The sequence below is a fragment of the Ornithodoros turicata genome, chromosome 1 (assembly GCF_037126465.1).
Source record: "Ornithodoros turicata isolate Travis chromosome 1, ASM3712646v1, whole genome shotgun sequence".
Lineage (NCBI taxonomy): Eukaryota > Metazoa > Arthropoda > Arachnida > Ixodida > Argasidae > Ornithodoros > Ornithodoros turicata.
Window position 1 is genome coordinate 45,599,297 of NC_088201.1, and position 14,082 is coordinate 45,613,378.

At 45.1% G+C, this 14,082-nt stretch overlaps 2 protein-coding genes across 2 annotated transcripts in view; one reads left to right on the forward strand and one right to left on the reverse strand.

The window, feature by feature from the left end:
* Nucleotides 1-14,082, forward strand: part of LOC135398612 (leukocyte elastase inhibitor-like) — a 208,054-nt gene that overhangs the window by 177,776 nt on the left and 16,196 nt on the right. The window lies entirely within an intron of this gene.
* On the reverse strand, nt 5,713-8,049 carry LOC135389202 (uncharacterized). The gene has a single exon (XM_064619289.1). It carries the CDS (start codon nt 7,663-7,665, stop codon nt 5,713-5,715), a length of 1,953 nt encoding a protein of 650 aa, XP_064475359.1. The 5' UTR covers nt 7,666-8,049.

A 14,082-nucleotide genomic window follows, 5' to 3' on the forward strand; every position in this document is an offset into this window, starting at 1 on the left:
ACATCAATCGTGCGCAACAGTTTATCTAGGTAAGGAAGGGACCGTGACATCGCAGCAGTAGCCAAAATCAGTGTTGATAGCGTTGAAATAATCATGTACAAGGTGTTTCATTTATCTCGAACCCCACTTTAAAAAAAAAAAATAACGGCTCATTGCATTACAACAAAACCAACTGCATAGTATTATTAGTAGCCTAAAGTGTTTCAGAGTATTTCTGTACCGCAATTAATTCAATAATTAGTGGAAATTAATTTTGTAACTTTCTAGTTACGAGGATTACAACGAAGATGTCAATTGTGGGCGCTGCCATGAGAAAACGAATCCAGTGTCTTGCAACACTCTAGCTCTAACGACTCGTTTTTTCCCGGGTCTGCAGAAATGTGCCCGGACTTCCGAAACTTGGATGGAGCATGTTTCCGTCACGCCAAAAGAGCGCTCGATCGCAGCGCCCTCCCACGTCCACTTGACGAAAAAAGAGATATGCGATCCATTCCACCTACTACACTCTTATCTATCATCCTTGCATGGTGCCGTCTCTGCTAATGCTAGACGATCAGAGGACGCAGTGACGATGACAACGTGGCGCTTTGTCTTTTTATTGTTTGTTTGATTCCCTCCTGTTTTTTCTTCTTTCGCCGTGATGCAACTGAAAGTATGGGACAAGGAATGTTACCTTTCAACTTTCGTCTCCGTACACGCACTCCTTGTTGGGTGCTCTGCGGGTCAAATAATGCCCTATTCCAACGAAGAAAGAGCTGACATGGTGCTTGCCCTAGGTGCTGCACAGAGCAATAAGAAAAAGGCAGTGATTTTTCAGATGTGGCATCCCGGCAGGAGACCAAGCCCTGCGACGATTGTTCGTCAGCACGAGACGCTAAAAGAATTTGGCAAGTTTTCCCGAAAGCGTCGTAGGTCATCGACAGCTTCAGACGACGTTCGAACCAACATCCTGGCGTTCTTTGAGGCACACCCTCTAGCCAGCATCCGCGAGGCCAGCAGTCAGAGTGGCGTTCCGTTGTCGACGGTGTGGAGGGTAGCAAAAGAGGCCTGCCTCCATCCTTACCACGTTCAACTGCATCAACAGTTGCAGCAAGGAGACTTCGAAAACCGGTTGCACTATGCCAACCGGCTTTTGCGCACTGTCGATCAGAACCCGCAATTTTTGAGTAACGTCATCTGGACGGACGAGGCAAACTTCTCTCGGGACGCGCAGGTGAACCTGCACAACGCTCATTATTGAAGTACCACCATTCCCCATTGGCTTCGCAAGTCCCATCATCAATACAAATGGTCCCTCAACGTCTGGTGCGGCATTTGCGACGGGACCCTCATTGGACCAGTCTTCCTTGATGCGACATTGACCGCGGACAGATACCTAAACGAGGTTCTTCAGGTTCCTGTGGAAGAGTTCTACGCCAACCTCCCACTCGCGCGATATGGCCAGCTGTGGTTTCAGCACGATGGCGCTCCCGCACACAGCTCCAGCCCAGCTCGCGCCTATCTCGACCACGCATTTCCTAACCAGTGGGTGGGAAGGTTCGGACCAGTGCCATAGCCTGCCAGGTCCCCGGACCTTACGCCTCTGGATTTCTTCTTATGGGGATATGTGAAGGACCACGTGTACGTCGAGGACACGACAGCACCTGATGCCCTCAAGGCGAAGATCACTCAAGTTTGCCGTGAAATGCCGCGAGGACATGTTGCGGATCGAGAACACAATCAGGAGATGCCGGTTTTGTGTGATGACGCACGGCGACCTCCTCGAGCACCTGCTCTGAATATCCATAATATTGTTTCTCTTATGTTGCAATACATGTGCGAAATGCAGACTCACGTTGTTCTATCTTAAAATAAGTTATCATTAAAATAAGTGACACCAAAAAGAGGCAATTATGTTTATCTTGCTCTTTTCTGTTTTCCCTATGCAGCACTTAGGGGAAGCATCATACCCGGTGGCTCTTCGCTGGAATAAAGCATTGCTTGTGCCACAAACCATTTTGCAGAGTGTGGCTGTAAATGAGTAAATGTGTAAACTTTAAAAGAGCGGCTAAACAAATGCCACCTGCGACAGCTCTTCCTTGTGTTTTCTGGTTTGCTTGCTTTTTTTAATTTTTTGTAAACACATGCTACAGGTTCAAGGTGCTTCCGTGGAAGGATAACCTTCCCTGTCGCATACTTTCCCAAGCAGCAAAATGCACTGAAAGTCGAGTGCAATAGGGGTGGACGGGTAGATGAAAGGCCTTTAACAGATTCATGACACCAGAGAACATTGATAAGACACACACCGTCCACCCCTAATGCACTCGACTTCCAGTACATTGTGCTGCTTGGGTTGAGTTGCTTCACGGCGAAAGAATGAATAAAGAGGAGGAAATCAAACAAATAATAAAAAGACAAAGCGCCGCGTTGTCATGGTCAGCGTGCCTCCAGATAGTCTAGCAGATACGGCACCATGCAAGGGTGATAGATAAGTGTGTAGGTCGAATGGAACGCATATCTCAGTGTTCGACAAGTGGACATGAGAGGGCTCTGCGATGGAGCGCTCTTTTGACGCGACGGAAGGATGCTCCGTCCAAGTGTCGGAAGTTCGTGCCCATTTCTGCAGACTCGGGAAAAAAACGAGTTGTTAGAGCTAGAGTGTTGCAAGACACTGGATTCGTTTTCTCATGGCAGCGCCTACAACTTCACAATTGACACCTTCGTTGTAGTCCTCGTAAGTAGAAAGTTATAAAATTAATTTCCACTAATTCATTAATTAATTGCGGTACAAAAATACTCTGAAACACTTTAGGCTACTAGTAATACATTGCAGTTGGTTTCGTTGTGATGCAATGAGCCGTTTTTTTTAAGGTGGGCTTCGAGTTAAATGAAACACCCTGTATAATAATCACGCATAGATCATTATACGTCTGCTGATACTTGATCAGAATTCGTTGCATGTCTCCTTTTCCGCAGAGCTTCTACACTGCGACCAGGCAGAGGGGGACGCCAGCTTGTGACATGGCGTGACGGGTGACGAGATTGAAATGAATCATTTCACTGTGGAATCAAAGCAATCCGGCCATCAATTGGGTCATGGCAGCTCCCACTGACGGAAGCAATTCAACGTAATGCCGTCAGCACGAAATGTAGGGGTTCCCCTAACCCGGAATAGCAACGCGTACTTCTTGTAGCTTTTCTAGTGCAGGGAGCAACAGCGAATACACCGGGACGTGACAGCGTCCCCTACATTGCTGGGATGGAACGTCTTCCCGTAAGAGTGGACAAATTTATTGGAATTAAGGGTCATCAAGGGGAAAAAGTATGGTTTGAGCACTTTGACCCTACCAGCATCTTTTGCAAAAAGTAGTGATCAACCGTGAACTATGTACACACGTCCACCCATAGGTTGCGCAAAGGTGTAAACGAAATATATTATCAAAAATACTTGCAATGCTTACCGTGCTTCTGCAAAGCAGAAAAAAAATCGAACATGACACTTGGTCCGTCGTGCGCGTACTGCAAGAGAGCATGGTATGATATGGAAGAAGTACTTACCCTGTTCATCCGATCTCTGTACTAGTATCGACTCTGGCTCTGCGCATTTGACACAAAATTTGAAAGAAAGACGAAACATATGCAGCAACAATATTCAATTCCCGTCCTAGTATTGCCAATAAATGACAAAGCCTTTGAATTACTTACCAAATTCAGTTTCTTCTACAGAAAAGAATGAACCAGGGCTAAACTCACGCTCTTGTTTCCATGTGCAGACAAACGTGTACTGCTATCCCATATGCTGCCTGCGTGTGAGTGCCTGCTTTTCTACTATTTTTTTAAACATCCCTCTGGTGTGTTGTACATCTCGGGTACACACGATACTCAAGCCTAGTCTGCTTTGCAGTTGAAGGTTCTGTCCTGCTTACATTTCGCTAAGAGGCCATGAAAGCGCGCTGTATGCGTCTCCCAAGTGGCAGGATGCGACACTTTCCTTGATTATGGTGATAATTTCAAATTTTGCGTCGCAAGACAAGAATATTTATTAGAAACACTGGTCTCCACAGTATTTTTTTCTGTTTAACATGGAATACAAGCACTAGCACGCACAGTGTTCAACGTGCCTGGAAGAGGATGCTGGAACTCTGACCAGCCAGTCATTGAACGACGCATTGTACAAAGGGGACACGGAGACACAGCATAGGAGTATGTACAGTGCTGTACAAAAGCTTGCGGAACACGCTTCGGCGCATTCCTTCCTCATAGTGACACGCTGGCGGCGAATGAGACTGTACTGACTTACAGACATGTACCTAAGTTATCTGGTTACGTGTTTGCAAGTCCGTTCGGTACCATTCGCTGATGGCACGTCACTCTGGGAAAGGAATGCGCCGGAGCGCGTTGTCCGGCACTGTACAAGGTGTAGGCTTGTAGACACCTTATGATCCAGTGGACGTGGCAAAAACAGTCACGTTGTAATGATCAGAGGTAGGCACAGAAGAACTTGCTATACTGCCTTGTGAAGACGTGCACCGCCGCCGACAATCGACACGGCTCCACTTTGCCTGTCTTTTCTGAGAACTGAAATGGCCACGCTCCCATGCAGATTGAGAAATAAACAAGATCCACGAACGGGTCGGTGAACTTGGGAAGCTTGCAATGAACATATCCCTTTGTAAACATCCTTACGGCGTGGCAAAAATAAGTGGTATAAAAAGAAACAAAGGCTCATGAAAGGTATACAAGACTGAAGTGCTAAGCAACCTTCACGACTTGGCGCAATTGCGCCTGGTCAGATAAAATTGTTATTCGCTCACCCATTCCAGTAGATTGGGCCTGTCATCGGTTTGGACTGTTGTAGCTAATAATCGTCGTCTTCTTTCAGACCGCGTTAGAAGATGACAGTTTTTCAAGAACTTAAAATTTTCTTTTCATGTAGGATTTCGTTTGATTCAGTTTTAACAGCTTGGCCCATAGTGAAATTGAGCTCACCGACATACTGCCTTAAGAGGGCTGCAAACCTTGCTGGACAATGTAGGACGCCAGTCCTCACTGTACGGTAGCCCCCCTCCCCCCTCCCCCCCCCCCTCCCCCCAAATATATAAAGCCGTAAAAAAACACACAAAAACAACGGTGTTTCCCTCTTCCCAGGCGAGTCTTCTAGTTTCTATCCTTAACAATTCTGTCACAGATACGAAGGTCCAGTGTAATGGAGTAGGCCGCTGTTTCCTTATTTACGCTTTGACCTTTGGACTACCGAACACGTGAATATTTCTTGGTGTGTACTTGTGCTCCACCGGTCGGGTGACGAATCTCTGTAACAGCTCCCCCCATCATCATACCCTCATCGACGGTGAATCCCCCAACTCATCGTCATCCAATGTATGTATATGTGTGTGTGTGCGCGTGCGTACGTATATATATATATATATATATATATAGGGTGTTTGCTCTAACGTGTCCAGCAATTATATTTAGAGCGAGCGATAAAAGAAAAGCAAGTGGCACTTTTCTGCTACTTGAGTAAGAAACGGGTACTGCTTCACTAGTAGCACCTGTTTCTTAGTCAAGTAGCTGAAAAGTAGCGCTCGTTTCTCTTTTATCGCTCACTTTAAATAAAATTTCTGGACACGTTAGGGCAAACACCCTGTATATATATCACACTAGCTCAAGGAACAGACTTTATGGTAGGCACACTTTTATTGACGAACTTCATGAATGCCAACAGCCTGCTTTCTACTGCAGTGTCTGCAAGGAAATCACAATGGAATTTTTCTTGATGTGGTGTTTTGTTGAATATGTGGAGGTGTTAAGAGTCCTTTCGGCTGTTGTTGTGGGTGTCCCAGGCACACTGCGGCTAGAAAATGAGGGCAATAGGAAACGATAATCTTTAAAGCCAACAAACAAATAAACCCCCTGTAGTCCAATGAGCATTATCACGATGATATCGGTAACAAGAGACTTTGCGATCGTTAAGAAGAAGCCGAAAATCCATGTGATTCCCATGATGCAGGCAAGCCCTACGTAGAGCTTCATGTGAGACAGATCAGCTGCATACCGAAATTCAAAGACAGACGCTGCTTTCACAGTACCGCGAACAGTAAGTACTATATGAACGTACAGAGACGCATTAACGAAGAGAAGGGTTAACATGGGGGCCAAAAAGAAGAGTCCGTGTGCCTCTAAGCTAGAAAACCAACAATGTACTCCATATTGCGGGGCGAACTTCGAAAGCGGTGCGGTTATGTCAACGACAATCGAAATTGTCACAATGCACACTGGGGGAAACCAGGACATAACACAGAACTTGAGGAGCGACCTCTTGTGTCTCGCACAACGCAAATGAACAATGTTATTCCAGATGTCGACCGATATTACAGTAGTCCAGAAGAAAGTCGATAAGAAGCCATAATGCAAGAGTATTCCACATATCATACAAGCGATGTAATCCAAAGCTAATGACTGCGACACCAGGAAAAGAAGATTGCTCAGAAACAGCGTACATGACAGGCATAGAGCACATTTTGATGAGAATGTGCGTGAACGATCGTAACGTACGTAGACACCGACTTTTAGAAAGAAACACAGAAGTGAAATACTGATACATGTAATGGTAAGATACTTCTGAGGAGAGTGTAGTCCGGGCTCACGAGCAGGAGCTGCAGCCGTGACGTTAATATCTCTCGGAACCGAGGTCATTTTGGAGGTGCCTAGTGACTTGATGTAACACTTCCCCGACTGAAAGAACGCGCAGTCCTCAGTGCGGGTGACCGGGTGCAGTATCGTGACTAAGTTAGGTTGCCACTCAAAATAAAGCCTTCCCGATTGAGGTTCTCCCAACGAACGTCGCAAACAAGCCAAATTCGAAGGGTCTCCGCCGTTGCACAGAGCGCAGTAGACGTTTTTATAAATCATCAATGTGTTGCCGACTTTGCTCTCGACCAGTGCAAGGTAGAAGCCACACCGTCGTACCCAGTCCTTTTGCTCTAAATTCCTGCATGTGTCAACGTACTTGTATGAGGCTATGTTGGCGCATTCACGCGGTCCAGAATAGTCCAGATTTTCGTGAATATCTTGCGGGGCTGAAAATTGGGTCAAGTTTTTTTCGTCGTTTCTGTAGCCCTTCCAGAATACAGTGTCATCGTCTATGTCGTGGTTGCACATAGCGCAGAAACCGTTGTAGTAAACAATGCCCCTAGAACTCGATGCAGGATTGGAGTAGAACATATCGGCGTAATGTTGCGCTTTCTCGCAAAAAGTTCTCACATCGTCATCGGGCCAAGTTTTCCGACAGCCGGTTACCATAACAAAGTGTGCAGTGGTCGACCGGTTCACGAGGGAAAGCTTTACGCAAGACGTCCGAAGCTTAGTAGTGTAGCTTCCTGTCTCTGGAAAGACCTTACTCCAGCAACAGTCACCATAATTAATGCAATTTGATGCACAGGAGCAGGAAAATGGAAATGGTTTGACGGGCGCTTTTCCTGGCTTCTTGACTCTCAAAACCGATGATAGATGGCGCGGTGAAGGCGTACCACACTTTTGGAACTTCTTGATGTCAACTTTCTTTCCCTTTAGATAAGGCCGGTGTATATCATGGTATTCGTAACTCCGCGAGTTGCAGGACGGGTCCAATGCTATCACGCATATCGGAACCAGCACAATGAAAACAGATACAACTAATGCCTTCATAGTTGGACTTGAACTTGAACTTGCTAACGAATTTGAATTGTGATTGTTTATTTTTGTTTCCTTTCGTTTCCTTTTTTTTCTTGTGTGTGTGTGTGTTCTTGCTCAGTTCATCTGACAACGTACTACTTTAGTCCAGTGATTTCGAAGTACATGAGACCAATGACCGTGATGACCGTGTGCTTTACACACAGTCCACAGATGCAATTGACGTCTTGACAAGTCGCGCAACAGGCTCCTGGAGATGAACTTATGTTTTAATTGTAACGCTGTTTTGGCGACTCGTTGCATAGATGGTTAAGACGACCACTATGATTTCAAAACCAGGTGAACCAAGAATCAAGAAGGGGCGTACCACGTCCAATGAGCCACGTAAGTTGGTCGTCTGGCATCCAAATTCCGGGGGGGGGGGGGGGGAGAGAAGCTCGAGGATGGAGGTACGGTAGTCGTTAGATATTTTTCAGCTTTCCAATTTCCATGTCTTGCATTCCTCAACACATTCACCACGTTGTCGCGTTCCCGTTTAACAAGTTGCCGCCAGACGCCTGGAATATAATGAGAGAGATGCGCATGCAAGCTTCAATTTGTCACAAAATGGCGGCGGAATATAAAGATTACTCACTATGTCACACGGTCGAGTGCGGTCGGTTGTCGCCCTGCGCTGATCCTATACACATGGAGCACGAAAGAAGCGCCTTAGAACTGCGTGCACACCGGGGTGTTTCCAGAACAGAAGATAAAGGTTTTAATCCATAAGGCGAGTAAGACATCAGCTGTGGCCCAATTGCGATCGCAACCGAGAAACCGAGCTTCGTGAACCTCCAACTTGCACCAGTCTAATTGCGTTTGACCAGCGTGATACCAACCTAGTTTCCTCAAATAGATGGTTTCGTGATCAGCTGCGAAAAAGCAGCGCCAGATCTGTCAAAACAATTAAACTGTGTTGTTTTTTGCGGCCGGCAAGCGATATTTATCTGTACCAACTGGGAAGTTTGCTTCCGTCCGAGCTGAGTTTATTTACGGCATAGCCTTTGCCCGTGCTAGTAGTCTTGAAGTTGATACGAGAGTATATGCGAGCAGAGCCGTTCTACGACGTCTCGTTACGATGGCCAACGCCATGAACTCCGCTAGAGCTGAGTATTATTGGAACGATGTATGAAGAAAATTGGTGAGAGGGTAATGGAGTTGACAAAAGGGAAAAGCCAGCAACGCAATTCGAATTCGGATTTGCCTATTGGGGACCGAACCCAAAGACACAGTCTAAATTATTTTATTTACCAAGGATTCGAATTGGAACTGTACGCGAAGCGGAAAACAATATTATCTGTCATTTTGCCTCAAGCTCGAGCTCATAAAAAAAAAAAAAATCCTGCTTGGTGTAGAACCGAAGCGGAACACGACCTGAAAGAATGATCTAGTTACCAGAGTTCGAGGTAACTCGTTACAAGTAGCTCGTTACTGTAACTAAGTTCCTTTTTGTGGTAACTTAACTCGGTACTTTTGCGCCGTGGTAACTTTCAGAGGAACTCGTCCCTTTTCCAGGTAACTTTGCCAAAGTAACTTATGTTCCAAGTTACTTTTGGCTCGCTTTTCACTCACGTCCACATATTTTCTTGCTTTCTCTCCGGTCCCTTCATGTCATTTTTTGCCATAAAACGTGATATTCAATCAATGACAGTATTTCATTCAGGAAGTAAGAACCGCTGCCATTGAAATGAAGCTGAACCATTGTGCGCTCACAGCAGACTTGTGCGTAACGCGTTACTAGTAATTGCCTTACTTGTAATCAATTACTTTTTGAGTAATTTTTCGAGTAATCAATTACTTTTTGGAGTAATCGATTACTCAGTAATGGATTACTTTTCCGGCAGAGATTAACTTATTTTCAGATGTTCTGCCCCAAGTCAAGCACCTCGTGCCGTCAGCCTTTGTTGGATCGTTCTACTATAGCAAGTACAGGTCATTGTACTAACGTTCTGGAATTTCAGGGTCTCTCTCCCTAATCTTTTCCTACACCAGTATGGTGGTACCTGAAGGTTTAGAGGTTTAGTGAGTCATGGGGAGGTTCCAGGCAATGTTCTTCCACAATCGGGTCAACGTCTTCCCGGGCGATAAATACAGTAGACGTACAGATCTACCTGTCCTAAGCGTTTTTGTTTTTCGTGTTATTTCAGCTGTTCCGCTATTGAACCTTTCTTTCTTTCTTTTCTTTTTTTTCCTTTTTTTCTGGGGCACACAAAGACAGGTATAATTTGTGTGAATGCAGAGTAACGACCGCAGTAACGCGTTACTTTTTTACACGTTACTCAATTACATTTGGAGTCGAGTAATTGGTAACGGTAATCAATTACTTTTTGTGTAGAAGTAAGGGTAACGGTAATCAATTACTTTTTTCGAGTAACGGGAACAAGTCTGGCCCACAGGGAGTAAGATGCAAAGCGTTCGAATAGACCTCTACCAGAGAAACGTCATCATGACATTGGTAGACAGACTGAAACCGAAACAAATCGGAAGGAGAGGGCTGGGTTCCACGAACGGGCACTTGTTCGCTGCCTCCCATTGAAACAAAAGCAGGACCGAGGGTCGCGTCCCTTTAAGGGACCATATCGTAATCACCTCACGACCGTGGCTTTCGGGCGCGACCTTGTTCACCTCTAGCCTCGAGCGTAGTTCAATTGTACCAAATTTGTGGCGCTGTCGAACACTATGACGTCATTTGTTTACAAATAGGGAGATGTATATTGTTTGACATAAACGTAAACGATCTAGGCGTGTTGGGATTGTTTTTTGCAGTAGTTTCCAGAAGCGGCTCACCTCACTTTAGCGAGGTTGGGTCAGTTTGGGTTTCACAGATTGGGGGAGGGGGGTCTGCCCCCCCCCCCCCTAGGCACGCACTAGGCGGTGCGGGCATGAGACTGTGCCGCCGGTTAGGTCAGAAGGTCCTCAGTAAAGAGGGTCGCCTTCTGGAAGCTACTGCGAAAAACTTCTCCCAGGTGTGTTGCACTCCTCCGCAGGCAACTCAAGGTCTAACTCAACTGCTCACGCGCGCTGCACCTGCGTAATGCTATTTTGTGTCCGAAGTAACTTGGAAGTAACTCGTTCTTTTTTTAAGTAACTTGGTAACTGCGAGTTACATTTCAGGCTGAAGAACTTCGTTATTAACTTAGTTACATTTTGCACACGGTAACTTAACTTCTAACAAGTTCTTTTTGACCGGTAACTTCTCAATCTATGCTAGTTACTAACTATAGACTGTCGCCCCCTCTCTCACACAAAATTCCTTGGTCCCTGGCCACATCCAGCCCACCAACGATCTGCCCTCAAAACTCTCTTCACCTTTCTGGATACCATAGGACTTCGATCCTTATTGTGAAGGGGCTCATTATTTCATTCCCCACATCAACACCAGCAATGGGGTAGAGTATCGCCCTTGGCGATGGAAGTCCCCAATCATCATCTTGTAATAAAGCTGTTGTTGTTTGTTCTTTGCAATTACCGAAAACCTCGGGTAAAAGCCGCCCGTTCGAGGGCAATTTTTCTACGTAAACAACGCGAATTGGCTGACCACAATTAGGGACGACACGGACACTTAAGCCTGAAACACCCAGAAATTATTAGAATATAAAACGCGCAGCACCTCTTTTCCCTGAGTTGGTTGAGCTCGCAATTTATGGGACGGGACCACCAATAGAAGCAATGTCGCAATTAGAGTACTCAAAATTTGGAAAATTGCTTGTGTCGTACAGCAGTTAGAGGACCGCGCATTGCAACGTCCTGCATGGCTGAGATGATTAAACGGGGGCTTGCGATTGTACCCAAATATTCCAGATAAAGTACGACATTGCTTACATGCAGCGTAAACTTTCGCCAGTGATGTGTGACTGCGTTCCACCTCCGACCTTCCGCGTCTCCTCAAATTTAAGAAAATGTTGCCCTTCTCACACAACACCAGCTAACTTGCCGTCTTCTGCTTTGTGTCACTGTGAGTATGATATGACAACTCAAGGAACGGACTTGGGCTGCTGCTGCGCGTTCAGAATAAGAAGCAACGCTCGTTGAGGTGAAAAACTTTGTGTTCGTCTGCATTCAGCATTTTTTACCGTTACACCTTCTTTCCAATGTCGCAAAAATATGAACACCTCTGTCGAAAAGAAAATGCCGGGCACTATGCATTGGATGACGAGAAAGAGATATCTGTTCAACGATGTGTTTTACCGACAACATTGATGAGTTGCGTTACTTTGCATGACTTCTATCTTTTTTATGAGTGCGTGCATGCCAGTTCTGTACAGTATGCTTTTCCCAGTACATTCGACAGTATTGAGAGAAGCACACTTTACAGGTACGCCACCCATACTGCCACAGAACAACAACAACAAAAAAGTACGCGAGTAGTGCTCCTGTCACCTTTACGAGTGACCAAAACAATTCCTTCGCCTTTGCTGGTTTCTACGCCCATGTTAGGTCTTTTGTTCGAGGTTGGGCTTAGACGTTGTGCGTACTTTTGTGTTTTAGGTGTATCTAACAGAAATAACACTGCACTCTAAAAACGGAACTTCTCCACATAAGACGCTTCCAAGCGACGATCATTCCGGCATGATATAGTTTTCTCCCATGTCTCTCTATTTTCTAACGTCTTTTTGTGGAACTTTACAGTGACACAGGTGTACTGGTCACAAAGGCCGTGGGTCTCTCTCTCTCTGTATCCTCAAATCACTCAAATCAGTCGTGATAACGGTATATGTGACGAATGTCACATACACCATTCAACGGTGTATGTGACGAAGTTCTGTTTTTCCTCTTCTTCTTGTTTTCTTTTTTTTTTATGTAGGAAAATGAGCCATTAAATACAAATTTCTGCTGTAGTGCTCAACATAGACAACAGATATACCCTGCACGCAAAAACATGTTTCAGCAAGACTGCTTTTGCTCTTTTCATTCCTGACGTCAGTAAATGAGGAGTTAGGCTAGTTCGAACTAGTCAAAAGCCAAATAGCATAATGCACTAAAGCATAATGCGAGCGAAGACCTATAAAAATATATTAAAAGCTCTGCGAAATGAAGGGCTTCACTAATAACAAACGTGCCTACCTCCTATCACCGAGCACCTGAACTTTCGGCACAATGTGCAGCTTGGGATGACATGAGGAACATGGTTAACAGCTACATCCTGCATCAATAGCTATTGCCTGCCTCCCCCCCCCCCCCCCCGCTCTCTCCCTCTCACGTTTTTTTTTCATCTTTTTCTTTTTTCCTCGCTTCGCTTGTGCAGATAAAAAGCGAACATGTTTTGTGAGCTCTAAAAGGTCTCTTTCTTACATGTAGACTATTATTGCGGTGAAGCACGCATTCCGGTAGGCGTGTCTCGCACTTCTCATGGTTCGCACCGCCTGATCAGTCGACTTTGTTTGTTTCAGACGGTGTCCACGTGACATTATGTCAATGTATGACGTACTTGTATGCTGTGTTACGTAATAACGTAATATCTGCGTGACACAATGTGTTGTTACCGTTGCAATGTAAATGATGTAAATGAAAGTGTAAACAAAAATGAAATTCAGCCAGAGGCGGTAGTATGGCAGAGAGCATTAACCCATCATTAGCGGTACACACAATTGTTGACATCCTTTTTGCAGCATTCCACCCTGAACAAGATAAGGCACGACTGCCTCGCCCATTATTTTTTTATTCACATTTTGTTTGCGCACTTTTGTTTTGACGTTTTTGCTGACCATAGGAATGAATACGGTGGGTCGTTTGCATTAAAAAAAAGACACACACACACACACACACAAAGAAAACAAGGAATTCACGTTTTATGGGGTTGGTAGGTTGCAATAACTTGTGCGCGTAGCTCGCACATCCAGTATCAGCATTCTCGACGCATACATTTACACAAGTCCTTCGGAAAGCACACTGTGATGTAGCACTTCGTCATGTATCACTTTTGAATGATTTGTAACGAATAACGAAACAACTTCAAGTGTATGGACTCATATTACTGTATCATTTACTGATTGAAAAACAATTCGCACAAATACAAGGAACGCGTTTCGGCAGGAACTCCATCTTTTTCGGGGCAAAAGGATTCGTAAACGTTACGAACTCTCTTGAGTGTCCATAGTGTCAAAAAGTCAGGGAGGGTGCAACACATGGCAGTCCATTGCAGTTCCAGTATTTGTATAAATAATTTTTCAATTCTGAATCTGTTCACATTTCTTTGACATTTTCGCTATTTTTGCCGTTCGTGACTCATATACTTTTTCACTTTGGATATGCAGACTAACGTCGATTTATGAATTCTCTCGTTTTATGAACGACACTTCGAAGGATTTCTTCACTTCTCTCGTGTTTATTTATTTATGTAAGCCTCAAGGGCCCGAAGGCATAACATGAGGGGTGGGCCATAAAGGAAACATG

Excerpts from the sequence above, each read along its gene's own strand:
- LOC135389202 (XM_064619289.1), bottom strand. The coding sequence starts at position 7,665 with ATGAAGGCATTAGTTGTATCTGTTTTCATTGTGCTGGTTCCGATATGC.